The following is a 26,043-nucleotide window of genomic DNA, read 5'->3' on the forward strand; positions in this document are numbered from 1 at the left end:
CCAGGAACGTTGCTTGTGGCCACAAGGCGACTTCCTTCACCTTCACTCCAACATCTTCCACAGGATGGCGGACATTGTTACCTCCAGGGCAGCTAGGCAGGAATGCAACGGAGAAGCAGCAGGCATGATCAGGACAGCCGATGCAGGAGCTACGGCAGCAACAGCCAGGAACGTCACATGAACGTCACCAGCAATGACAGGAACGATCAGGACGGCTGCAGCAGGAGACCAGAAAGTGCCGCCTGGAGACTGTCATCGAGTTAACAGAAGCATAACACAGGAAACAGCAGGAGCAGATGGATCACAGATACGCCAGAGGCAGTCAGTGCCACGGCATACATGAAGGCCAGGAATGACAGCGATCGATCCACATTGGCGGGAACAGAGTCGAAACGATCCCGACGTGCAACTATGACATTCCAACCAGGCACTGTGGTCAATCCAAAAGCAATACTAAATGAATGTTGTGACTCCTTCATGCAAGATATCCCCCGAGATATCCAGCCAACTACTGCTGTGCCTGCGATGCTCACTGTCAACTTGAAAGAAAAAGCAAACATGATTAGTAGAGGGAGGCTCCTCTCACTACGGGGGGAACTGCCCTACGCAGGAAGAGGAGGCCCCTTAGAAGTGGTCATCCAACCACCAGGGGCCCCCAACTCCTCGCGGTCTTTGCCCGACGAGTGAGTGACGAGGGCTAAGGAGAGAGATCTCTACCAGAGGAGCGAAAAGAAAGAACTTACAGGGAGAGAGAAGGAAGGAGGGGAGTCCACCAGGGGTGCCATGGAAGTGGAACTTACCGACGACGTCCCAAACCCCCCAACACCTCCCTATAGCGCAGGTGAAAACAACACTCAGCACAAGTAGGAGGGAAGTAGTCATGCCCTTGTACACGGAGGGCGGGAGTCCAAGAAGGGAAGAAAACTCTTACGTCCCAATCAATGAAAGGGAGCGAAGATATTACGTCCCAACTAATATCTCCGAACATACATGGGAATGCCTTCAATATCTAAACAAAGGGCTAGTGGAAGAGAAGCATTACCACTTGGTTACGCCCCTCTATATATGCCCTTAGTCGTCAAACCCGAGACAGACGCAGGGGAACGACGGCTTATGCAAGGTTATCACAAATCATGGGTTTGTATTAATAAACATCAAATGCACGCAATATAACACAAAAATACGTTAAGATCCCACTGGGATAATAAAGAGCTTAACAACAGTTGGGCAAAGAGATCCAAAACCACGTCTGCAACGCATGACGGCCGAAAGCAAACTGGAATGTTTACATCCAGGCAGGCAGGTATTCCTGCCTACCTGGCAGTAGTTACTGCCTAACCACCTTGCTCAAGAGTTTAACGGCTGTTTCCAGCCTACACTGAAAGTGACCGACAGTTTGTATATCGTGTCAGAACAAACCTAAAACATCACAAATGTCAAGCAATCATTTTCAGAATACAAACCTTCCTTTGCATTGAGAAGGAATAAAACTCTCCGAAAAAGATGAAGTAGTGTCATAGAGTCATAAGCGGAGGTGAGAAACAGTTTAAGCTCGTTGCCTTGGCAACGTAAAAAAACAGTTTACAACTCTGAAGGCTAATAAAGTTAGTGTTGCATTATGACAGAATGAACAATTATATCAGAATACTGAACACATAACACACAAAAGTAAAACAGGGGGATGGAATTGCATTACAGTACACAGTATTATACTAGAGTGTTGCATCCAGAGATAAGGAAAAAACATCAAACCAGTTTTACCACTGTCAAAGTTAATGAAGTTGTAGGGTTGTGTTATATTAGAATGAACAACTATATCAGAATACTGAATACGCAACACACAAGGGTAAAATACAGGGTTGTATTTGCATTATATTAAAAAAGAATGTTATTTTCCAGATATAAGCAAAAGAACAACACATTAACCCTTTACCGCTTAATGGACGTACCATACGTCAACTAAAATTGTCTGTCGTATGCAAAGTGGACATAGCATACGTCGACTGAAAATGATTTTTTTAAATATTCGCGGAAAAATAATTATAGGCCTAGTTTGCGGAAGGTTTCAAATCACGCGCCTTGAGGGATGCTGGGAGTTCACGGATCAAGCTGTTGTTTTGTTTATAAGCGTCACCCAGACGCCGCATCGCCGAGTGATTCCTCCTCCTTCTTGCACCAGATAGCATCAGCGTCGGACCTTGTGGGAGCGATTTTTTTACGCAATCGTGTTTTGCAGAACTTTGGCGAGTGTTTGAGTATTACGTGCTGCAACAGGACGTTTGCAGAGATGTCTCAAAGCCGTCAGGACCGTGAAAGGCGCATACTGCCTGTCGGTAGTGAGCGTGTGAGACGAGTTTTAGACTGGGATGCTGGAGAAGGACCTAGCAGCCAAAGTGACCCAGCTTCTCAGCGCCGTGTTGTTCGCCCACGTGTGACCGAATCCGACCCAGGACCACATCCCGTGCCTTTTACGACCCTAGGAAGCATCGGGGTGTCCTGAGGGGCATCCGAAAACATTTGGGAGGCCTCCAACAAAAGGACATTGACAATACTTGTCGGAGCTCGATCGAGAGCAGGTGGGAAGTCCTGATTTCAGTGGCAGCTGGTCATCCAGCGATGAGGACATCACGCCTGATGTCAGTGATGATGAGTATTTGCCCCCAATGTCCGTACAGGATCCACAGGAGGAAAGTGAATTAGAATTTAATGGTTTTAGTGCATATGAGGGAGAGTCTGAGCTGGAGGAGGAGGATGCCCCGATTGTGGCTGGTGGGGACGAGACTGAAAGTGATGGCGAAAGTGAAGGAGACGGCCCAGCTGGGAGCGTGGGAGTGCGAAGACGTGCCCGTGCACGTCGCGGCAGCTCGGGTGAAGGCCGTTCGTCCGAAAGTGATGAGGGGTGGTTGGAGGACCCCACCCCACCTAACATGCACCCATTCACGGCAGTACCTGAACTGGCCGTCCCTGTGCCTCTCACTACACTGGGGTTCATTCAGCTGTTCCTGACGCGGGAATTGCTGGAATTCCCTGTTGCGGAGACGGCATATTACGCTCGGTACTGCCGTGAGGAACTGCAGACGACGTTGTCGTATCGCTGGCGGGGCTGCAACCTCACGGACATGGCGCATTTTTTGGGGCTCCACATTTTTTTTGGAATGATGCCTGCTGCCGACGTCAGGCAATATTGGAGGCGGAATTTTTTTTTTAGTATGCCCAATGTGCCCGGCATTATGCCCCGTGATAGTTTCCTGGCGATGGACAGGTATTTCAACGCCTTCAACCAAAGGGCTATACCCCGGAATAACCCCGACCGCCTCATCTTAGTCTGCCCAGTGTTGGAGTTCATTCGTGAACGGTTCCAGACTCTCGTGGTTCCTTCCAAGAACCTTTCTTTGGATGAGGGTATGATGCCATACAAAGGGCGTCTAAGTATAAAAGTGTACAACCCCAAGAAGCCAAAGAAATATGGTGTAAAGTTATTTTTCATTACGGAAGCCAACACTGGATACGTCGTGGACTTCTTGGTGTATTCTGGGGTCTTCTCCACGCTGCGTGACACTGTCTTCGGTCTTGTGAATCGTTTCCGTAACCAGGGATACCACCTGTTTATGGATAATTATTATAATTCGGTATCCCTGGCCCAGGAACTGTATGAAGCAGGTGTGCACATCAGTGGAACCCTTCGGTTGGTGCGTGGGGCCCCGAATGTCCTCAAGAGGTTTGCTAGCCACCCGCAACATCTGGCAAGAGGAGAGACAGAGTGGCGGCGGAAGGGAGATGTCTTCGTCATCTGTTGGAAGGGGTCCGACGACACTCCATGATTACGACGAGTCATGAGCCCATCCAAGAAGAGGTCAATCAGCGGAAGAAGACACGCCGGCAGGGCCGAGTTACATATGAGGAGTTTTCAGTGTCCAGCGCCCTACTGTCATCGGGCACTACAACAGGCACATGGGAGGAGTTGATCTCTTTGATCAACTCATCCAGTATTATCCCTTCGCCAGGAGGTGGACACAGAAGCTCGTCAAATACCTCCTTCAGTTGGCCCTCCAGAATGCCTACATCCTTTACTGTGGGTATAATTCGGACGCCGGAGGTTGACCCACATCCAGTTTCTTGAGGTGGCTGGGAATGCCTCATAAACTTCAACCCAGAGGAGTGGCCTTCCAACGCCGCCCTCTGCCCCAAGCTCCAGCTCTGCCCCAAGAGGAATGGGCAGATGTCGCTAGGTGGTCCAACCTCAGAATTCCTGATCCTGCCAACGCCGCCCCTGCTGCCGCCGACCTTGATGATCCCGCCGCCTTTGAAGATGCCGCCCTGGATGATGCCGCCGCCCTGGTGATGCTGCCGCCCTCCCTCGCATTCCAGTGTCCCGTCGGAAAAGTCGACCCTGTGTGTCGGCTGCAGCCACGACATCACACACTGGAGCTCATAGAAGGGCGCAAACAGAAACGGTGCCGGGTGTGCCATATGAATGGCAGAAGGAGAGACAGCCGGTACGTCTGTCGCACCTGCAAGGTAGCACTTTGCAGGTTCGAGGAGTGTAGCCGTAAGTACCACATTGAGGTTATATACTGGAGTGCGCCTACCAGAGCGACACCGGAGGGCGCAGCGAGCCACCTAAGTGCGGTCCATCAGCAGTAAGGGCGTGCGTCTCCCTCCTCCGCTTGTGCCTCGTCATGTCGGGAGGAAAAAAATGCAAGACTCTTCAATGGAGGAGGGAGAAAACAAGAACAGAACGAAGAGTCAGGATTACAGTGAGTATTCTGCATTGAATTTATTTTTAGTTTTATATTTATTACAAGTTTTTATATATCTGTATTCATTGGTGTTTTGTATATTATTTCGTTTTATGCAAAAACAAAGTTTTTCACAACCATTCCTTTTAATTATGTATATATATATATATATATATATATATATATATATATATATATATATATTATATATATATATATATATATGTGTGTGTATATATAATATATATATATATATATATATATATATATGATATATATATATATATATATATATATATATATATATATATATATATATATATATATATATATACTTGGGTCTTCCAAAAGTAAGCAAAAAATCTAATATTCTGGTGATATTCAATCTTTTACCTTCATTTTGCAACAAACGGAAAGTCTCTAGCACAAAATTTCTATTTTTGGTGAATTTTTAAAAAAACTTTTCCTTTCCACTCCACAGACGACTTCGCTGAAAATCCTGTCATTTCTTGAGTCAACTTGCCGTAATTTTTTCGCCGTTTTATATTATTCGTTACATAAGTGTTATACATCAAAATGTGCGCAATATCATGTAGAGTACAACAAAAAATAAATAATTCTTTTAGCTCTTCATAGTTTTGTAATATTTTCATTTAAATCATGGTAACTGACAAAATTTTAACATTTGTCAACTCTGACTCGAATCGAAATGCTCAAAAACTATTTAATTGCCGTAGGCCAAAATTCTTACATTCTAGTAACAATCAATCATTTACCTTTTATTCTGCAACAAACGGAAAGTCTCTAGCACAATATTCTATTCTTGGTGAATTTTTGAAAAAACTTTTTCTTCTCATGACGACGAACTCCGCTGAAAATCCTGGCATTTCTTGAGTCAACTTGCCGTAATTTTTCACCCGCTTTATATTATTCGTTACATAAAGTGTTATACATCAAAATGTGCGAAATTTCATGTAGAATACAACAAAAATAAATCATTCTTTTAGCTCTTCACAGTTTTGTAATATTTTCATCTAAATCATGGTAACTGACAAAATTTTAATATTTGGTCAACTTTGACTTGACCGAAATGCTCGAAAAACGCAACCGTAGGCCAAAATTCTTACATTCTAGTAACAATCAATCATTTACCTTTATTCTGCAACAAATGCAAAGTCTCTAGCACAATACTTCTATTTTTGGTGAATTTTTGAAAAAACTTTTTCCTTCGCTCCACGCCACGGACTCCGCTGAAAATCCTGGCATTTCTTGAGTCAACTTGCGTAATTTTTTTGCCGTTTTATATTATTCGTTACATAAAGTGTTATACATCAAAATGTGCACAATTTCATGTAGAATACAACAAAAAATAAATCATTCTTTAGCTCTTCACAGTTTTGTAATATTTTCATTTAAATCACGATAACTGACAAAAATTTTAACATTTGGTCAAAATTTTGACTCGACCGAAATGCTCGAAAAACGTAAACCAGGCCAAAATTTTACGTTCTAGTAACAATCAATCATTTACCTTTATTCTGCAACAAACGGAAAGTCTCTAGCACAAAATTTCTATTTTTGGTGAATTTTTGAAAAAAACTTTCCTTCACTCATACCATACAAGACGGACTCCATGAAAATCCTGGCATTTCTTGAGTCAACTTGCCGTAATTTTTTCGCCATTTTATATTATTCATTACATAAAGTGTTATACATCAAAATGTGCGCAATTTCATGTAGAATACAACAAAAAATAAATCATTCTTTTAGCTCTTCACAGTTTTGTAATAATTTCATTTAAATCACTATAACTGACAAAATTTTAACATTCGGTCAACTTTGACTCGACCGAAATGCTCGAAAAAACGCAAACAGAGGCCAAAATTCTTACATTCTAGTAACAATCAATCATTTTCCTTTATTCTGCAACAAACAGAAAGTCTCTAGCACAAAATTTCTATTTTTGGTGAATTTTTGAAAAAAACTTTTTCCTTCGCTCCGCGCGCATGGACTCCGCTGAAAATCCTGTCATTTCTTGAGTCAACTTGACGTAATTTTTTTTTTGCCGTTTATATTATTCGTTACATAAAGTGTTATACATCAAAATGTGCAATTTCATGTAGAATACAACAAAAATAAATCATTCTTTTAGCTCTTCACAGTTTTGTAATATTTTCATATAAATAAAGATAAATAGAAAAATCAACCTTGGTCAACTTCAACTCGATCGAAATGGTTCAAAAAATGCAATTGTAAGCTAAAAACTTACAGTCTAGTAATATCCAATCAATTTCCTTCATTTTGAAACAATTGGAAAGTCTCTAGCACAATATTTCGATTTTTGGTGAATTTTTAAAAAAAATTTTTCTTACGTCCATGCACACATTTAATTCATGCATCATTTTGTGATAATATTTTCTCTGTGTTGCTTTAATCGTTTTACAATCTGTTATATACCAAAATCATCACAATTTAGTGTACAATACAGCTAAAAAAATTAACTCATTAGCTTTAACCGCTTTTGCTTACAGCGTAATTTGTATACAATTATATACTTAGTTTTTTTTCACTGTCATATATTCCAATATTTATATATGATATTTTTTTTCATTTCTGATGACTGCATACTAAACTTCAGGCAATGAGAAAAAAAGGAGCCAAAAATGAACTCTTAATCTTAAAAACTAAGCGCTGTGATTTTTTGAAAACTTTTTCCGCTTCACACTACTCTCGGAGGCCTTTTCCATACGGGAGATGTTTTTTGAAAATAGGGCTTGGCGTTTAAGGGTTAATATATATCATGAACACACAACATAAACAAACGAATCAGTCAAACGGCAGGCACAGAAGAGCGACATGTCTCTCTCCCTCTCTCTCCACAGCCAAAAGCAAAGTGCAATGTACAAAGGTTGGTGGGTGGGCTCCCACTGTAGTTGGTAGTTAACTATGTACTCCATCACCTTGTTTAAAGTTGAACGGCTGGTCTCCAGCTGCACTGAAAGTAATTCTACTATAAAGACCGAAAGGTCTGTATATTGTGTAGGAACAAACACAACTTTGGGACAGCTTTTAAACAAAGTAACTAGAACATCACTTACCAGTGTCAATGAAGGACACATCATGCACAGAAAAACAAGGTGCTTCATAAACTGAAGTAAGGTGCTTTATGGAGCACGGGAACGCTTTCTTTAAGATAGAAAGAGCTACAGCATCAAGGCATTTGTCTTGTAATTTTTTTGGTGTGTGAGCAGCCATGGTTTTTCCTTCAGCTAAATCATTCTGCAACCTTATGCCAATAAAAAGACCATTCTTAAGTATTCAGGCAGACAGTACTCTAGAACCTGAAAAAGGAATAATTTTTATGAAAGGTGCTCTCATAATTCTAAATTAAAAGTAATATATTCACACTAGGACAATACAGTATTGTTAAGCAGATGTACTACTAATGAAAAACAAATATATATAGAAACTTTTTTGAGCAATTTGTAATTAACATACAAACCTGAAGTTCTTTACATAAGACTTAGCTTGCAAAGGGGAGCTCCGACAGCAGTTTAACTTTCAGACAATGTCGTTAATTACCAATAGTAAGGGGGAAGCCCTGCTCACTCAACACTCTGCATTCCATTTTGCCTTTCATCCCTGGTATCAGAATGAGGCGTGGATGAGGTGGGACGTAAATGTAAAGAACTTCAGGTTTGTATGTGAGGAAATATCACAAATTTTTAAAGTAATTTGTATTTTTCCTAATTATACAAACCTGAGGTCCTTTACAATAAGAATTTAATTCAGCGCAGCTGGAACACGGACATTTAACTTTAAATGATGTGAAGTACATAGATAACTACCGACTATGGGTGGGAGTACTGCCCACCCAGTCAGTATACACTCACTTTGCCTTTTGGCCCAGGAAGCAGAATGAGGGGTGGCTGAGGTGAGCATAAAGTGTAAAGGACCTCATGTTTGTATAGTTAGGAAAAATACAAATTACTTTAAAAATCTGTGATTGGTTCCTAAATGATATACAAACCCTCAGCCCCTTACAACAGGAAGACTTACTTCTTGGAGGGAGGATTCTGAGTAAGCTTCTGAACTGACTGGAGTTAGCCTCACCTGGGACTCCTTCCTGGTCATGTAAAAGCAAAGGAAGGAGGCCAGCCTCTGGCAAATTGAACTGGCAAATTGAACAGAAGTGTGAATGACTGAGTGTGCAATTGTCAGACTTCTGGACCTTTCCAATTAATGTGTGTGTAGCAACATTTCTTCGAAAAAGGTTTGGATGAACCCAGAGCATCAGAGACAATAAAACTAGGCTAACCAATGGGTTTGTTTTACCGTCAGCCCCTCTCTCCCCTTGCTAGAGAGGCGGGAGGACTTGCATCTATTAATCTAAGTAAGTTTATAGACAGGGTACTCAGTTATGTAGACTCACCCGCATGACCCGTCCAAACAGCGAGTGACGGATGGCAACTCAACTCTCTCTGCGAGAGAGGAGAGAAAAAGAGACAAGGGAGGGAGTCAGTCCCCCGACACATTCGCTCTTTGCCACTGAACACCTTAGGCAAGATGCAAACTGTCCACAATGGGATCTGGGCGAGCTAAACAACTTGTTGAGCAGCCACCACAGGGCTCAGGAAAAAGGAGTCCCAAGACCTGTGGGCAACATCATGAAGGTAGAAAGATATGAGAGTGGACAGCCTATGTCAATTTCTGTCTTAATACCTGAAAAACCGAAAGGTTCTTCTGGAGTGCAAGGAATGGACCAATGCCTCTATCCTCATGAGGTACTTGGAACAAACTCCTAGCCACATGTTGGCAGTTGAGAACTCTCATTCGATAGCCTCATGAGGCTAGAAAGAAAACATGTTTGAACACTTCTTTCTTAGTAGAAAAAGTACTAAAGAAGAGTCATCAACACTCAGGCTTGAGATGTCAAGTCCTCTTGAAGATAGTACCGAGGCACTCTAACTGGAAAAAGTAGTATCTGGTACGAATACTACTAACCAGTTCAAAATGGGACTGAAAGTGACTCTAAAGTCTTGCTACGAGTTTTGGGACAAACTTGAGCATGACAGAACCTCACCTCTTCGAGTGCCATAGTCTGGTTGGAGGCCTAGACCTCCACAGACAAGAAGATTAAATAGGAGACCTCCTTCCCAAGTGAGCTTATCTATAGGTTTGCGTCACCTGTCTGGGACCCTGGCACCATTCCTATGCAAGAATGTGCTGGGGGTGAGGCCACACTTGAGTGTTGGACCCTTACTCTCTCTTGTAAGTCGGGCCTGGGTCCATGACTGGGGACCTTCAGTGTCATTGGAGCCCGTGGGCCCCTACGCAGCGAGGGAAGAACCCTGACCTGCCCAGGAAAAAGATTTCTGAGGCCAAAAATTATGACACCAGGGTCCTATTGGAGCCCTATGTACCTCTGGTGACACAGGTATCCGGGATAACCATGTACCTCTGGTGACACGTGCATCCACAGAATCCGTGAACCCACAAACCTATGACACGGGGTTCCGTGGAACCCCATACAACAGTTGCTACCGACATACGGGGATCCAAGGACCCCGTGTGCGCTGGTGGAAGGTTATTCACTGGCCTGGGAAGAGGACTTCCAGAACTGGTATCAGAGGCAGGGTGTCCATGGAGACCCATGCCTCTGTTGCTTTCACGGCATGGGGTTCCGAAGAGCCCCGTACCATGATTCCCACGTCTGTAGACAGGGAGTAGCAACTGAGAGATCCCTTACCTCTTCCGAGGCTTGAAGACTGTTCCAAGGGTTGGGAAATGTTTCTATCGACGACTGTGGAAGTGGAATAATAGAATAGTACACTGAAGCTTCAGTCGACTATTATTGTTGGGAGACTCCAAAGACTGGGAAATCTTGGTAGTGTCTGGGGGAGAGGGCCAAATCCCTGTCACCTGACATTGATGATGAGCTTGATTGTCATTATGTTCTGAATCCCCGGGATGTACCTGGCTACAGTTCTGCTGAGTGTGCAGCCGCCCACTCGTATACTTGCATCGTCAACCTGTAGAGTTGCAGGGAAACCTGTCCTCCCCCTCTTTTGTTGACAGAAGTTAATCTCGCGGTGAAGGGGGTACTGACACTCATCCGCACCACAGGAAAGTTTATCAAGATCCTGAAACCCTGGAAGAGCTAGGAAAACCGTCCTGAGTTTCAAAAATTGGTGTTAAGAAGTTTGCCACACTTATTCCGCTCATCTAAAAGAAGCAAGTCTTTCAGGTGAGCGAGTTCTTCCTCGGTCGATGTACCTGCGAACAGGGGCATGATGGGAGGAGGAATGTGCTGAAACACTCCAACAAAGTACTGTCATCTAGTCACCAGACTAGTTCCAAATTCCTTTCCTTCCCAAAGGAATAGGGAGTCCCTTATCGGAGACAAGAATCCTTAACTCATTTCATTCCCGAAGGAATGGAAAGGAATAGGGAGTCCCCTATAGGAGACAAGAATTCCTGAAATCTCCGCTGAGGGGAGTAAAGGAAAGGCCGTTCCTGAAGGACCAGTTCCCCAAGGGAGACAGGTGAATAAGGAAGACTTGTTACTGTTGAGCTGTCTATTCCTTAGTAACAGGAATAACTGAACTCTTCTCTGAACATGCCGATATGGGACCAAGGCCGAAATATCAGCATGACAGGACATTACGTGTTCTGCTAGAGTGCGAAGTCGAGCTCCTCAAACTTGAACTAGACTGGCAAGCCCTGCCAAGTAGAGAAGTCATCTCCTGTTCCCAGGAGAAGACTGACATGTATTCGGAAATACATTTCCTAAAGGGAACTGAGGATACCTTCCTCAGCTATGTCTGTACCTTACGAAGTGCCCCAGTCTTCTTCAAGGCTGAAGCTTCCTTGAGAGGGCTGAGTAGGGGATCTCCTCGTTACATCTCCAAGTGCTCGAACCCTCGAGACGGAAGCACTCGGTCAGGAACCTGGCTGAGTACTTGAAGAAGTATGGGTAGGAAGTGAAGAAGCATCTGAATGCTTCAACACCTTCTCTCATACTGTGCCTGAACCAGACTGGGGAACAGACTCTCCAGTACTGGTTTCGGGGGATTCGAGGTTTGGTGAAACCCGAACACAAGGAGAGACTCGAAGCTCCCGAATCACATCCAAAACAAACCATGGGAGTTTCCTCTACCCAAGTGTCCAAAGAGAACTCTGGGAAGAGGCAGGCACAACACCAGCCTCAGAAGACTTCCCAGAACTGGTTCCGAGAATGCAGAACTTGGAGACCTGTGCACTTGAGCTCCTGAATCACTATACCTCAACGAGGTATATGATACACCCCTGAATCCGGAGACTGGGGTGAGCTAATGAGAGATCCTCTGTCTTCCCCAGTTAGCACTCGAAGAAGAAGGTGAAGAGGTAGCAGCAGACGAAGAACAAAGACAATGTTTGCAACTTCCATTTCCTACATATCACTAAGATCTCACCTACAGGCCTACAGGTTTGCCATCTGGTGCCATGTAGGAAATGGCCATACCTCCAGACTGGCCTCTTCCAAAGGCCTGTAGAAGCACTTCTGTCGAGGCAGAGGAGTGGGGAAGAAGCTTCTCCAAGTGTATCTGTATAAAGTGAATTTCCTGCCCAGAGACCAGGTTACTCACCTGATCGAGAACCCCTTTGGCAAGCACAGACCATCAAAGCTTTTGGTTCCTTCTTTGGACCCCAAAAGATTCAAGGCACAAAGGATGATCCACAGAAGAAGCCATGGTCTCTTCCCCGAGATCACTGTGCTGACGAATCAGCGCGATGACCTCTGCAAAGGTAGTCTGCATCTCAGGGGTGGCTGCATCCTGAGGAGGAGGATCCTCGCATCCTTCCAGGGTGCGTTCCTCCCGATCCACTCTCCCCACGGGAGGGAGAACCTCGGCAGACCCCTCCTCAACTACTTGAGAGTACGACTGAGTCAGCCCAAGAACCAAACCTAGGGTGTAGGCCCTCATAGCCGAACTCCAATAAGAAATTATCTAGTCGGAGTTCCTACTTCTACTGTCTGACTCGCGCCTCCCGGTAAAACCTCAGGAGGTTGAGGGGCCAAGTGAGGACGATTAAGTACTCCTACCTATCCTACTAGAAGAACCAGCAGGAAAGGCAGGCCATGGGCAATCACCAACCCGCGGTGATGACGGCGGCACAGGTCTAGGAGAGCGCCTATGCCTTGGCAAGGGGCTGTCCCGAGGAGAGCAGAGAGGTTCACTTAAATACACCCGAGCACTCCCCTCTGGCAAGCGAGGTCGATCAAGCGAATGCAATCGGGGGCTGGCCAGAGCCCAGTGCCCAAGTACCGTCTGACATGAACTTGCACTATCTTCTCAATGTGCTCCACAGTCTTCTTCTAGGCCGAGACCTCCTGGCAAGAAGACTGAACAGGGAACCTCCTTCCTGCGTCTCCAAGTGCTCAGACCCTCAAGTCCGAAGCACCGGGTTGGGAACCTGACTGAGCACTTGAAGCGGTATAGTACTGGCATGAAGTGTCATAACAATCTGCATGCTTCGGACCTTTCTCTCGCTCTGTGCCTAAACCAGACCGGGAGTGGACTCACCAGTACTGGTTTAGGGTACTCAAGATTCTGTGGAATCTCAAGCACTCGAAGTGACTCAACCCTGTCGAGCACACGACACTCCCGAATCTCATAAGCAACGATCAACGGGAGTGGTCTCCTCTCGAGTGTCCAAAGAAACTTGGGAAGAGACAGGCATAGTACCAGTCTTAGAGGCAGACTTCTTGAAACTGGTTAAGAGTGCGGGGACCCTCGGGGCTTGTGCACTCCAGGCTCCCGAGACGCGAGACCCTGGTGGGGTACACGAAACGCTTCCTGAGCCCGAGGGCCGGGGAGAGCCAACGAGAGATCCCACTGTTTCCCCTGTGGAGAGAGGCAGCCCCTTAGAAGTCCTGTGGTGGGACTTCTTGGGGGGGATACAGACTTCTTCTTCTTCTTCTTCTTCAGCCTCAGAAGAAGAGGAGGAGGAGGAGGCAGCAGATGACAAAGTCGAAGATGAAGACGAAGAAGTGAATATTTCTCAGTGAAAAATACCGTGAATAGGCCAATTTCCCACGAATAATGGGTAGATACGTTCCACAGGGAAATCCGCGAATACGTGAGTCTGCGAATATTGAGACCACAAATACGGGGCTTTACTGTACCTGCATAAGCATTTTTAGAGTTTTTGTGTTTGAACTATCAAAATAGGCAATTCTAAGTTTAGCATTCGAGGGGGTATGCATCTCCCGCGAATACGGGGTTTACTGCAAAGATTCATTCCTAAGGGTCGAGCCAACTCGGGACTTACAAAACCGAGATCCAAATTAGAACAAACTCCTACTTCTTAGAACTAGAATTGCCCGCAGATTGCCGTCTGGTATAGGAAGACCCACCCCAGACAGAATCAGTCTCCAGAAGGCAGGGTTCTTTCCAGGAATGGTCATATCTGAGGAGTAAAGCCTAAAAGTGAAGGATCGTGGATCCATCAGAGACTGCCTAGAGGAAACCAGCAGGTGTCCTCCAAGATCGCGCTGCCTCGTTGCAGAAGAGAATACCCTTCACGGCAAGGAGAAGCAGAGAGAACCCAGTCCAGGTGAAGTAGAGTCAGAACAACCTGCAGTTGGCAAGACCCCCTGAGGCAAGAAGAATTCGTGCTCTGTCGAGGCAGGGGAGGAGCATGGTGTCTCGACCTGAATGAACTCCTTGTCCGAAGAAAAGTATTCATCTGGTCGAGAACGCTCTCACAAGCAAGGACCGTGGCGGGCCCCAAAAATCTAGGCCCCTTTGGGAACTGCAAGGGTTGCGAGTGATGAAGATTATTCATTGGGGGAGCCGCGGTCTTGTCCCGGGGATCGTCACGCTGACAAATTGATGCGAAGTTCTCCGAGAAACGAGGGCAATTGCAACTTGAAGAGGAAGACCCTTGCTGCTTCCAAAGCGTGAAACTCCTGTATCTCTCTCCTTGGAGGGAGACCTTGGCAGATCCCACGAAACCCTCCTCGGCAACCTGGTTGTACGATGAGACAATGGAGAACTGGACTGACACCAAAAGCACGCCAGGCAGCCAAACTCCAAAGAAAGACAAATTCATCGTAGCTCATTCTATCCATCTCATGCCACTAGGAACAACCAAGAGGAAAAGAGAACAGATGAGGAGAAAGAGTACCCCTACCTGTCCTGCCAGTAAGACCAGCAGGAGGGGCAGACTGTGAGCAATAATTAACCGATGGAGATTATTGCCACACGAGGGAAGATGAGCGCTTGTGCCGTGGCAAAGCACTTTCATGGGAAGAGCAGAAAGTTCACTCGAACAGTGCCAAGAATCCGATTCTAGAACGGGGCTGAGCCAAGCTGCACCGAACCGAGCCGATCATGCGAACACGATCCAGACTGGGTGGTAAGCGGTGGACTGGGAGGCAAGCGGGGTGAGCCGAGCCGAGCCAGTCTCACGCACACAACCAGGGGCTGGGTGGGGCAAGTAAGCTGAGCGAGCCGAGCCGAGCTGATTGCGGGAACACAATCGGAACTGGAAAGGGCGGAACTTGTCTGCCGTGAACTAGCACTAATTTCCCGAACTCTAAACTCCTTTGAGGCCAAGGCCCCTTGAGAAGGTTTAAAGGGGAATTCTGTGTCTGCTATCCTGCATGCTCGAACCGAGGTTTGAGACATGAGGATGAAACCCGGTCAAGCAACCGAAGCAGCTGGCAGGCAGTATCGAGACACCTGGGTGTTTCGGCACTTTCTCTCGACCGGTGCCTCTCACCAGGAGAGCGCTTATGATTCATTGAATTCGAGTGACCTACAAGACTCCCAAAAATCGGGAGGAGCTGCTTTCGGTTTCCTAAGAAATCGAAAAGAGCCAGGCACAGAACCAGTCTTACACACAGACTTCTAAGACTGGCAATGAGGGCATGGCCTCGACGGGCTGAGATCTTGCAGCCCCGAAACACAAGGCCCCACAGGTGAATGCAAATCAGTTCCTGCACAAGGGCTGGAAGAGCCAACGAGAAAAACTTGTCTCCCAGAAGAGAGTCAGTCCCTTAGAAGTCCTGCAGGACTCCCGAAGGGAATCTCTTCCCTGCTTCTTCTGGTGTTCGAACCTATAGGATTGAGACACCAGGCTGGGAACCTGACTGAGCAATGGTTAGCACTCAGGAAGTGCTTGTAGTGCTGGCAGGAAGAGCTGAGACACCTGGGTGCCTCGACCCTTTCTCTCGCACTGCTCCTGAACTGGGCCGGGGAGAGTACTCTCCAGACCAGATCGGGATACAGTGCTCGATATTCCACAGAATCTCGAGCACTCGGAGCGGCTTGTGAACGAGCAACCGAAGCAGCACCTGTCTTAAAGGCAGAACCTCTAGGACTGGGAACAGGAGCGCAAACCTACATCTGCACACATGCGACTCCCAAAACACAAAACCCAGGGGCATGTGAATCAGTTCCCTAACCCAAAGGTCAGGAAGAGCCAATGAGAGACCCACTGCCTCCTCAGAAGGAGGCAGTTCCTAGACATCCAAGGGCATCAAGGGGAAAGAAGCAGCCTTCCTCTCCTTTGGCCGATGGAGGTCTATCTGGTTCTTGGAATCGCCTCGAACCTCAGAAGAAGGGAACAGGCAGCAGAAGATGAAATTGAAGATACACTGAAGAAGACGGCGGCTACTTCCACAGGGCGACTTCCTTCACCTTCACTCCCACATCTTCTACAGGATGGTGGGCACGAAACATGGTAACCTCCAGGACAGCTAGGCAGGATCACAATGGAAGCGGCCCAGGACACCATCATCAGGAGAAGCGACAGGCACTATCAGGACAGCTGATGCACGAGCTACGGAAGCGGTTCGGAAGGCAGGAGCTACAGCAACAGCCAGGAACGTCATAGGCAGCAACAGGAACAATCAGGACAGCTGCGGCAGGAGACCAGGAAGAGCCACCCAGAGACTGTCACCTAGTCAACAGGAGCATAACACAGGAAACAGCAGGAGCAGATGGACCATAGATACACCAGAGGCAGTGCCACAGCACACATGAAGGCCAACAATGACAGCAATTGATCCACATCAGCAGGAACAGAGTCAGAACTATCCCAACATGGAACTATGCCATTCCAACCAGGTACTGTGGTCAATCCCAAAGCAACACTATATGAACGCCAAGAGTCCTTCACGCAAAGATATCCCAACTGAGATATCCAGCTAACTACAGTACTGCTGTTCCTAAGATGCTCACTCTCAACCTGAAAGAAAAAGCAAAGATGATTAGTAGAAGGAGACTCCTCTCGCTCCAAGGGGAACTGCCCTACACAGCGAGAGGAGGGCCCTGAGAAGAGGTCGCCCAACTGCCCACGCACCGGCCGCCAACTTGCGGTCTTCACCCAACGAGCAAGCGAAGAGAGCGAAGGAGAGATAAGGAAGAATCTACAGGGAGAGTGAAGGACGGAGGGAAGGCCACCAAGGGCGCTGTGGAAGCGAAACTTACCAACAACGCCCGCAATCTCCACACCCCCCCGCCCCCCAACAACTCTCCATACTGCAAGCGGCGTAAACAACATTCAGCACAGGTAGAAAAGAAGTAGTCATGCCCTTGTACAAGGAGAGCGGGAGCCCAAGAAGGGGAGTGAACTCTTTACGTCCCAATCAATGTAGGCAAGTGAAGATATTACGCCCCAATCTAATATATTGGAATGTACATGGGGAATGCCTTCAGTATCTAAATAAAGGGCTACTGGAAGAGAAGCATTACCACTTGGTTACACCCCCCTAAATAAGCCCTTGGCTGTCAAACCCAAGATACAGACGCAGAGGGACGACGGCATATGCAAGGCTATCACATATCACGGGTTTGTATTAATAAATATCAAACACACATAATGTATACACAAAAATCACAATTTTTGAAAGTAAATTGTATTTTTCCTAACTATACAAACCTAAGATCCTTTACATTACAAATTACTTTCAGCGTAGGCTGCAAACGGCTGTTAAACCCTTGAGCAAGGAGGTTAGGCAGTAACTACTGCCAGGTAGACGGGAATACCTGCCTGCACGGATGTTAACATTCCAGTTTGCCTTTCGGTCCAGGTTCAGATTGAGGGGTGGCATGAGGCGGGCATAATATGTAATGTAAAGGACCTCACGTTTGTATAGTTAGGAAAAATACAATTTACTTTCAAAAATTGTGATCTATTTCGACACGATATACAAACCGTCAGTACTTTACATTAAGAAGACTCACTGGTTGGAGGGAGGAATCTGAGTGAGTCTCCTGAATTGACTGGAGTTCTGCACACCTGGGCTACTCCTCCTGGTCAAAAGAGCGAGGAGGAGTACCATGACTCTGACATATTGATTGGAGTGTAGGAACTGCAAGATCAAATGTCATATACTGGACCTTTCCGCATGAGTGAGGAAACGTAACTCATACGAAATAGGCTGGAAGAATCTAGAGTCGGAGGCAGTAAGGAAAAGCTGAGATAGGATTTCCCTTATTGCCAGCCTCTCCTTCCTCCCCTTGCTAGAGGAAGGAGCAGAATTGCTTCTATGATTCTAGGAGGAAAATAGAACGGGTGCTTGATGTGTAGTCTTACCGCATCAGACGCCAGATCCAGCAAGTACTGGTTCGAGTCCTATTCTCATCCTGATGGAGAAGTAGGAGGACAGGGAAGGAGGAGGAAGAGAGGTTCTTCTCACTTCCAGAACCAACACCTTAGGCAAGATGCTATTACTGTAGTCCTCTTGAAGGAGCCAGGTAAGAAAACACAACTTGTTGAGCAGCCACCACAGGGCCAAGGAAAAAAGGTTCCATGGGCCTGTGGGCAAGGCAAGACCACAGAAAGACAAGAGTGTGGTCTATGAGACCACATCTTGCTTCCAGACCGACAGAAACTTCCAGAATGCGAGGGATATACCAAGCCATTGACTTCATGAGCTCTCAGGTGGAAGGTACCAGTACCGTCATCATCAGTTGCCAGGACCTCCTTCAATCGCTTTACGAAGTCAGGAGGAAGATGTGTCCTTAAACACTTCTTCCTTGGGAGAGAGAGTGCTAGTAAAAATGTCAATGACATCCAGGCTAGGAATATTGAGCCTTTTCGGAAAGTACCATAACTCCCTAATAGGACAAAGTAACGAATGATCTGGATCATCAACACAAAGTCCAAGGAGGAGGGGGAACAAGAAGGACTCAAACCTGACAATAGATGCCGATGGATTCGGAGTCCACCTACGACATCCAAGAAGGAGTCGAGGTATTGATCCCCTTCACCAGTTCTTCCATCTTCTGCGCCAAGCCCAGAGCGAGATGAGAGATGGTCCTAAGAGGGCACATCTCTATCCAACGAATCTCGTAAGGGCGTGTGCAGAGCACGGGACAGGAACCCTAAACAAGATTCACATGCTACCCAGAGAACAGTTCCCTGGGACAGCAAGACCAAAGAAGCTTCTCATCCGTACCTAAATCTCAACTGAGGAGAAGAAGGCTACTTCATATAGAAGACTAGGTCACAAGGGCCTATGTTCCTCACAAATGAAATGGAGAAAGCAACCCTCAGCAGAGAAGGCGAGGAAATCTAGCCTTAAAGAGCAACTCTGACCCGAGAAGAAGTTCCATCAACGACACCCATCAACGAAGACGGATCCAGTCCCTGGGACAGTGTTGCAGAGGACTTCAAGATATCCAGCTATATCCATTGCCACTCAGCAAGAAAGCCTGTACTTGCAAGGAAAGCTGGAAGGTCTCCCAGTTCTGAACACACAGGGATGTACTGTCTGAAGAACTGCTTCTTGTGTAGCTGCTACTGGAGGTTGGGTCAAGCAGAACTCTTCTCGATGTCTCAGCTATCATGTCGGGCGAAAGGCGAAGTCTTCCAGCATTTGTCTGTATTTAGGGGTAAGCAATGCTTGTAAACCCCTAGCGAAACAATCAAATACGGAGGGAAAAACGTATATATCGAATTTTTCCCCAAAAAGACAGCATGCCTGACCATAGCGCCCCTGGGTCTGGTATGAAGGAGCGAGAAAAACTACCTACTTATTTTGCAGGGAGGCAACAGAAAGACGGTAGGGATTTCTCAGACGTACAGTCTCTTCACGAATCTTTGAGAAGAAAAGAGTGAGCAGCACGTTCTGTCCCAATCACTCAAACCCGAGGCAAAGCTCACCTACCAGTACATCCCCACTTGGAATGTATCTGGTTAATTGAGCTGTCGAGTGCGCTATAGAACACTCCAGTACCTGCAAATGTCAACAGATGAAACAGGACGAAAAAACAATTACCTCACGTTTGTCGACAAATGCCACTACTGTACTGTGGTTTTGTTGTTCAACAAAACCACTGAGTGTCGCAAAACTCATCCTGAATTCTCGGATGGCCAAAAGGCTGCCCTGAGCCCAGGACGGTGATGAGAAGGTACTAATCGTCTCGGTCACACACCTTCAAGACAAAGTCTTACCGGTGTGCACCTATTCCTTGACCGGTGAATTCGTAAGTAGACACAATGTGAGGGGAATATGCAAGCATATTCGAAGGTTACGTCAATCATGCATTAGCCTAACTCTTTCTTCATACTTCGAAGAGGAAAGAAGGACGGAGGAATGGAAGCAGACCTCCATTCTCCACCATGGGAAGCTTCTGCAAGATGACAGGATACAGAGACTATTAGCTCTAGCCGGGCTGGCATTTCCCGAATCAGGAGCACGGGGGAGGAAGCGGGATGGAAGTTCGGTGAAGAGAATTGCCGAGACCTAAGGGAAATAGTTACGTCTCCTGAAGGAATCCATTCCCAGGTCTCAGCAATATCACTGCCAGCTCCAGAGACTCAATAAGCATCATTTTATCCAGGCATCAGCAGTAGGAGAACTTCTTCCCAGTTAATACTTTTTTTCTCTCTTCCCTTCTTCCCTCCTCCCTATGGAAAAGAGGATGGAAAGAGACACAGTTATGTGCACTTTCCTAGAAGGGAAGAAGAGGGCTATGTGTTCCACAATCTTCTTTAGAAGCCTTTGACTTCTTAGGACTTAAGGGGGGCTGGTTTGAACTCAAGGTCGAGCGAGGTGACTAAGACCCCAAGGTCTTGGCCATTGTCCAAAGGACAAGGCAGTGCCCTGGTATGAACCTTGATTACCAAGGTATCTGGCAAATCTCTGAAAGAGAAAGGCAGAACCAAGTGAAGGTTCGTTCTTAAGGGTCGAGCCAACTCTGGACTTACCAACTGGAGATCCAAATTGGGACAAAGTCCTTCTTCTTAGCACCAGAATTGCCCACAGAACTGCAGTCGGCAAGACCCTTCGAGGCAAGAAGAATTCGTACTCTGTCGAGGCAGGGGAGGAGCTTGGTGTCTCAACCTGAATGAACGCCTTCTCCGAAGAAAAGAATTCATCTGGTCGAGAACACTCCCGGAAGCAAGGACCGCGGCGGTTCCCGACACTCTCGGCCCCTTGGGAACTGCAAGGGTTGTGAGTGATGAGGATTATTCATTGGGGGAGGCGAGGTCCTGTCCTCTGCAGATCCTCGCGCTATAGAGGGATGAATAAATTTGTTTGTATTTAGCATTTCCCAACGTTTTGTGAGAGAGAGAGAGAGAGAGAGAGAGAGAGAGAGAGAGAGAGAGAGAGAGAGAGAGAGAGAGTCGTAATTGTCGTTAGTGAGTGCTTGATGGTTGTTGGAAGAGGGATGAGGTCGTTAGTTTGTTTTGGCGGTGTCTGTCTGTGGAATATGTGAAGGATTTTTTCGGTTTTGGAGTGAGTCTTGAGTCTAGTGCCGGTCAGTTGTTTGGTCGTGGACAGTTTTTTTTTTTTGTGTGCTTTTTGAGAGTTGTTGGTTTTTCTTGTTAGTGTGCTGTTCTTGTTGTGTATATAGTTCTATCTTCTTTTTTTATGTTTCCTTGTTTTGTTTGTGTGGTTTTGGGTACTGTTTTTTGTGGTTTTGAATTCCGCCACATAATATTTGGCGCCCAACGTGGGGCTGTTGTATAATAGCCGTTAGGATTGGTTGTGGTGGGTAGAGTGAGAGTAAGAGGTCAGGATGAGTGAGATAGAGAAACTGAGAGAGGAACTCCGAGTGGCTAGGAACTCCAGGGTAGGCTGGAGGAGGAGAATGGGAGGCTGAGGGTGAGAATGAGGAGTTGAGGAGTCAGTTGGAGGAGATGGGGGGAATGCTAAGAAGTGCAAAAGAAGAAATGAAAGGGGGAGATGAAAAGAGTCAGAAGAGAGAATGGAAGAGAGGGTGGATAAAAGTTGGAGGGAATGATGAAAGGTGTGGAAGAAATGGTGAAAGGTATGTTCAAGGGTGTTTTTGGAGAAGGGGTTGTTGGAGGCAGGTTCTCTGGAACGTGTGAAGGGGGCAAGAGAGAAAGAAAAGGAGGAAGAAGTGAATGGAAGCGTGAGTGATGAAAGTGATATGGGAATAGGAAGTAAGAAACGAGGGAATGAGAGGCAGGGTAAGGAAAAGGGGAATGAAAAGCAAGGGAAGGAACAGAGGGAAAGTAAGGATAAGTCAGGGGAAGAAGAAGGGAAAGGGAAAGGAAACTGGTAAGAAGGGAAAGGAAATGGGAAAGGCAAGAAAGAAGGGAGAGGGTGAAGGCAGTAGTGACAGTGAGGTGGATGGAGGTGAGTGGATAAAAGTGGATAAAAAGAGGGGGAAGAAGAGTGTAATGAGTAAGATGAATGTAAGTGCGGAAGTGGACGCTTTGTATTCGGAAGAGGGTATGTAATACGAAAGGACAGAGTGAAAGTAGCGAAAGTGAGAGTGAAAGTGAGAAAGAAGTGAGAAAGGCTATGTATGTGAGGGAGGTACCCCGGTGTGAAAAGTATGATGAGTATGGAAGTAGGGATGTGCATGATTTCTTTAGGGAGTATGAAAGGTTTTGTCAGGATAAGTATGGGGAAAGTAAGAGAGTGTGGGCACGAGAATTAGGAGAATATTTGACTGGGTTTTTGCTTGATATGTATATGGTTATTATGAGTGTGGGAGATGTTGAGTATGACAAGGTGAAAGCTAGACTGGTTGAGCAAGCGAGGCGTATGAAAGCGAGTGTTAAGTATAAGAGGAAGAATGAATTTGATGAGGCAAGAATGAAAGCTGGGAAACCTTGTCACTGTATGCTTGTAGGCTGGAGACGTTGGCAAGGAAGAAGTTTGGGATGATGGGATAGATGAATGTAAGGAGTTAGTACGGAAGTTGTTAGGGACAGTGCCAGATGGAGTTAGAGAATTTGTGAACTTGAAGCGGAAGGAGAAGAAAAGATGGACGAATGAAAGGTTGACTTGGGGAGAAATTTTGGAAATTGTAGAAGATTATGAGCTTGACAGGGTTATAAAAGAGAGCAGAAGTGTAAGTGTAAGGGCTGGGGTAGATGAGAGAGTACCAGAGTTTGGAAGCTTCAGGGATGAGAATGGCCGATAGTGTAATAGATAGGAGTGTAAGAGCAAGTAATGTGGAGGTGCCAGTGAGGATGAATGGTGGGTTTGTAAGGGAACAACGGGTTGGACGGGTTAGGGATAGTAGTGTACAAAGGGGAAGGTCGGTGAGTGGAAGTCGAGCGAAGTGTTTTAGATGTGGAAAGGAAGGACATACAAAGAATGAGTGTAGGTGGGCTTTAGGAGCGTGTTTCGGGTGTGGGCAATCGGGACATTTGGTAAGGGAGTGTACGAAAGATAGGGGGGTTAACTGCTACAGGTGCGGACAGGTGGGTCATATTGCTAATGGTTGTAGGGGTACCCGAGTGAATGTGATATGTGGCAACTGTGGTAAGAATGGGCATTATGCGAGAATGTGTTCAGAACCGAGAGCGAAGTGTGTCGAATGTGGAATGGAAGGGCATGTATCAAGTGTATGTAGACGAAAGAGGGTGACTGTGACAGCGAATTCAGGAAACTGAGTGTGATGGGGGTTCAAATGGGTGGATCCTCTAGGATGCAAGCGGTGCGTGTGATGCATGTACGTGAGGGGTTGTTGCATGAGGATCAGCAGTTTGTTTTGATAGAGTATGGTAGGAAACGTAAGAAAGGGAAGAACGTAAGTGAACGGAATGATCGTAAGTTGTGTGATAGGGTGTGAGTGCCAAAGTGAAAATGAGTGATAAAGCGTGTAATACGGATGAATGGGATGGTATGAATAGAACGTATAGCATATGCGGGTTTGATATAACTGAGTTGACTGAACGTGTAGGGGTTAGTGAACGGTTGGAGGTGAGCGAAAGTGTAAGAGTAAGAGAGCGTAGCAGTAATATACGAAAGTGATTGAAAGCATGAATGAATCGTTGCAAGAATTGGAAAGGTCAATGAGCGAATGGGATGGGTTAGTTGAAGAATTGGGGAGGTATTTGGGAACGAGTTAGAGGGTATAGATGAGATTGTGGATGAAATTGAGAGTGGTGATAGTGAAGAGGATAGCGTGAATCTGAGAGAGAATGGAGGAGAAGATGTGAACTTGAATGTTGCTAGAAGAGAGAATGATTCTGAGAGAATGATTACGTGCCCATGAACGCGATCTAGAGGACCTGCTAGTGAGCATCCATGGGTGTTGCAAATAAGCAATTTGAATGCAGTGTGAAAGGTGTTGGTTGGGAAATGCTAAAAGGGGGAGAATTATAGAGGGATGAATAAATTTGTTTGTATTTAGCATTTCCCAACGTTTTTGAGAGAGAGAGAGAGAGAGAGAGAGAGAGAGAGAGAGAGAGAGAGAGAGAGAGCGAGTGTAATTGTCGTTAGTGAGTGCTTCGGTTGTTGGAAGAGGGATGAGGTCGTTAGTTTGTTTACGGCGGTGTCTGTCTGTGGAATATGTGAAGGATTTTTCGGTTTTGGAGTGAGTCTTGAGTCTAGTGCCGGTCAGTTGTTTGGTCGTGGACAGTTTTTTTGTGTGCTTTTTGAGAGTTGTTGGTTTTTCTTGTTAGTGTGCTGTTCTTGTTGTGTATATAGTTCTATCTTCTTTTTTTATGTTTCCTTGTTTTGTTTGTGTGGTTTTGGGTGCTGTGTTGGCGACCGTGGACGCCTTACTCCATCTTCCAGCAACCGAGGATCAGGGTGAGTGTTGTGTACTGTTTTTTGTGGTTTTGAATTCCACCACAGCGCTGATTCATCAGCACAAAGTTCTCCGAAAAATGAGGGAGACCACAACTTGAAGAGGAAGACCCTCGTTGCTTCCGAAGTGTAAAACTCCTGTACCTTTCCCCTTGGAGGGAGACCTTGACGGATCCAACGAAACCCTCCTCGGCTACCTAGTTGTACTACTAGACAATCGGGGGACCGACACCCAAAGCACGCCAGGCAGCCAAACTCCGAAGACAAATTCGTCGGAGCTCTCTCTGTCCGTCTCACGCCTCTTGGAACAACCGAGAGGAAGAGAGAACAGGTGAGGAGAAAGAGTACCCCTACCTGTCCTGCCAGTAAGACCAGCAGGAGTGGCGAACCGTGAGCAATACTCAACAGAAGGAGATTACTGCCACACAGGGGAAGGAGAGCACTTGTGACGTGGCAAAGCACTTTCCTGGGAAGAGCAGAAAGTTCACTCGAACAGAGACAAGAACACGATTCGGAAGAACCATGTGGGGCCGAGCCAAGCCGCACTAAACCGAGCTGATCATGTGAACACAATCCAGGGGTGGTATGTGGTGGGCTGGGAGGCAGGAGGATCGAGCCGAGACGAGTTGAGTCAAGTCGAGCCGAGCCGAGCCAGTATCGCAAGTGCCACCAGGGGCTGGGCGGGGTCAGCAAGCCGAGCCGATCACACGAGCACAATAGGAACTGAACAGGGCGGAACTCGTCTGCCGTGAACTATTGCTAGTTTCCCGAACTCTAAACTCCTTCGAGGGCAAGGCCCCTCGAGAAAAAGGTTCAAGGGGGAATTCTGTGTCTGCTATCCTGCATGCTCAAACACTAAGGTTCAAGACATGAGGATGAATCCTGGCCAAGCAAAGCAACTGAAGCAGCTGGAGGGCAGTATCGAGACACCTAGCATCTCGGCACCCAGACACTTGGTGTCTCGGCACCTAGACACCTGGCATTTCGGCACCCAGACACCTGGCGTCGCAGCACCCAGTCACCTGGGTGTCTCGGCACTTTCTCTCATCCAGTGTCTCTCGTCAGGAGAGCGCTCATGATTCATAGGATTCGAGTGACCTACCAGACTCATGAATATCGGGAACGGCTGCTTTCAGTTTCCTAAGAGATTGAAAACAGCTAGGCACAGAACCAGTCTTAGACGCAGACTTTAAAGACTGGCAACGAGGATGCAGCTCCCAAAACACCAGATCCCACAGGAGAATGCGAATCGGTTCCCACACGAGGGCTGAAAGAGCCAACAAA

At 46.4% G+C, this 26,043-nt stretch overlaps 1 protein-coding gene across 3 annotated transcripts in view; it reads right to left on the reverse strand.

The window, feature by feature from the left end:
• Positions 1-26,043, reverse strand: part of LOC136856558 (uncharacterized) — a 90,732-nt gene that overhangs the window by 59,381 nt on the left and 5,308 nt on the right. For all 3 annotated transcript variants that reach the window (XM_067134407.1, XM_067134406.1, XM_067134408.1), the window contains exon 2: positions 7,838-8,080. In XM_067134407.1, coding sequence (XP_066990508.1) covers positions 7,838-7,994 — 157 coding nt within the window. In that variant the 5' untranslated portion in view covers positions 7,995-8,080. The remainder of the gene's footprint in view (positions 1-7,837; positions 8,081-26,043) is intronic.

Source organism: Macrobrachium rosenbergii, chromosome 36, assembly GCF_040412425.1.
Source record: "Macrobrachium rosenbergii isolate ZJJX-2024 chromosome 36, ASM4041242v1, whole genome shotgun sequence".
In the NCBI taxonomy this organism is placed as follows: domain Eukaryota; kingdom Metazoa; phylum Arthropoda; class Malacostraca; order Decapoda; family Palaemonidae; genus Macrobrachium; species Macrobrachium rosenbergii.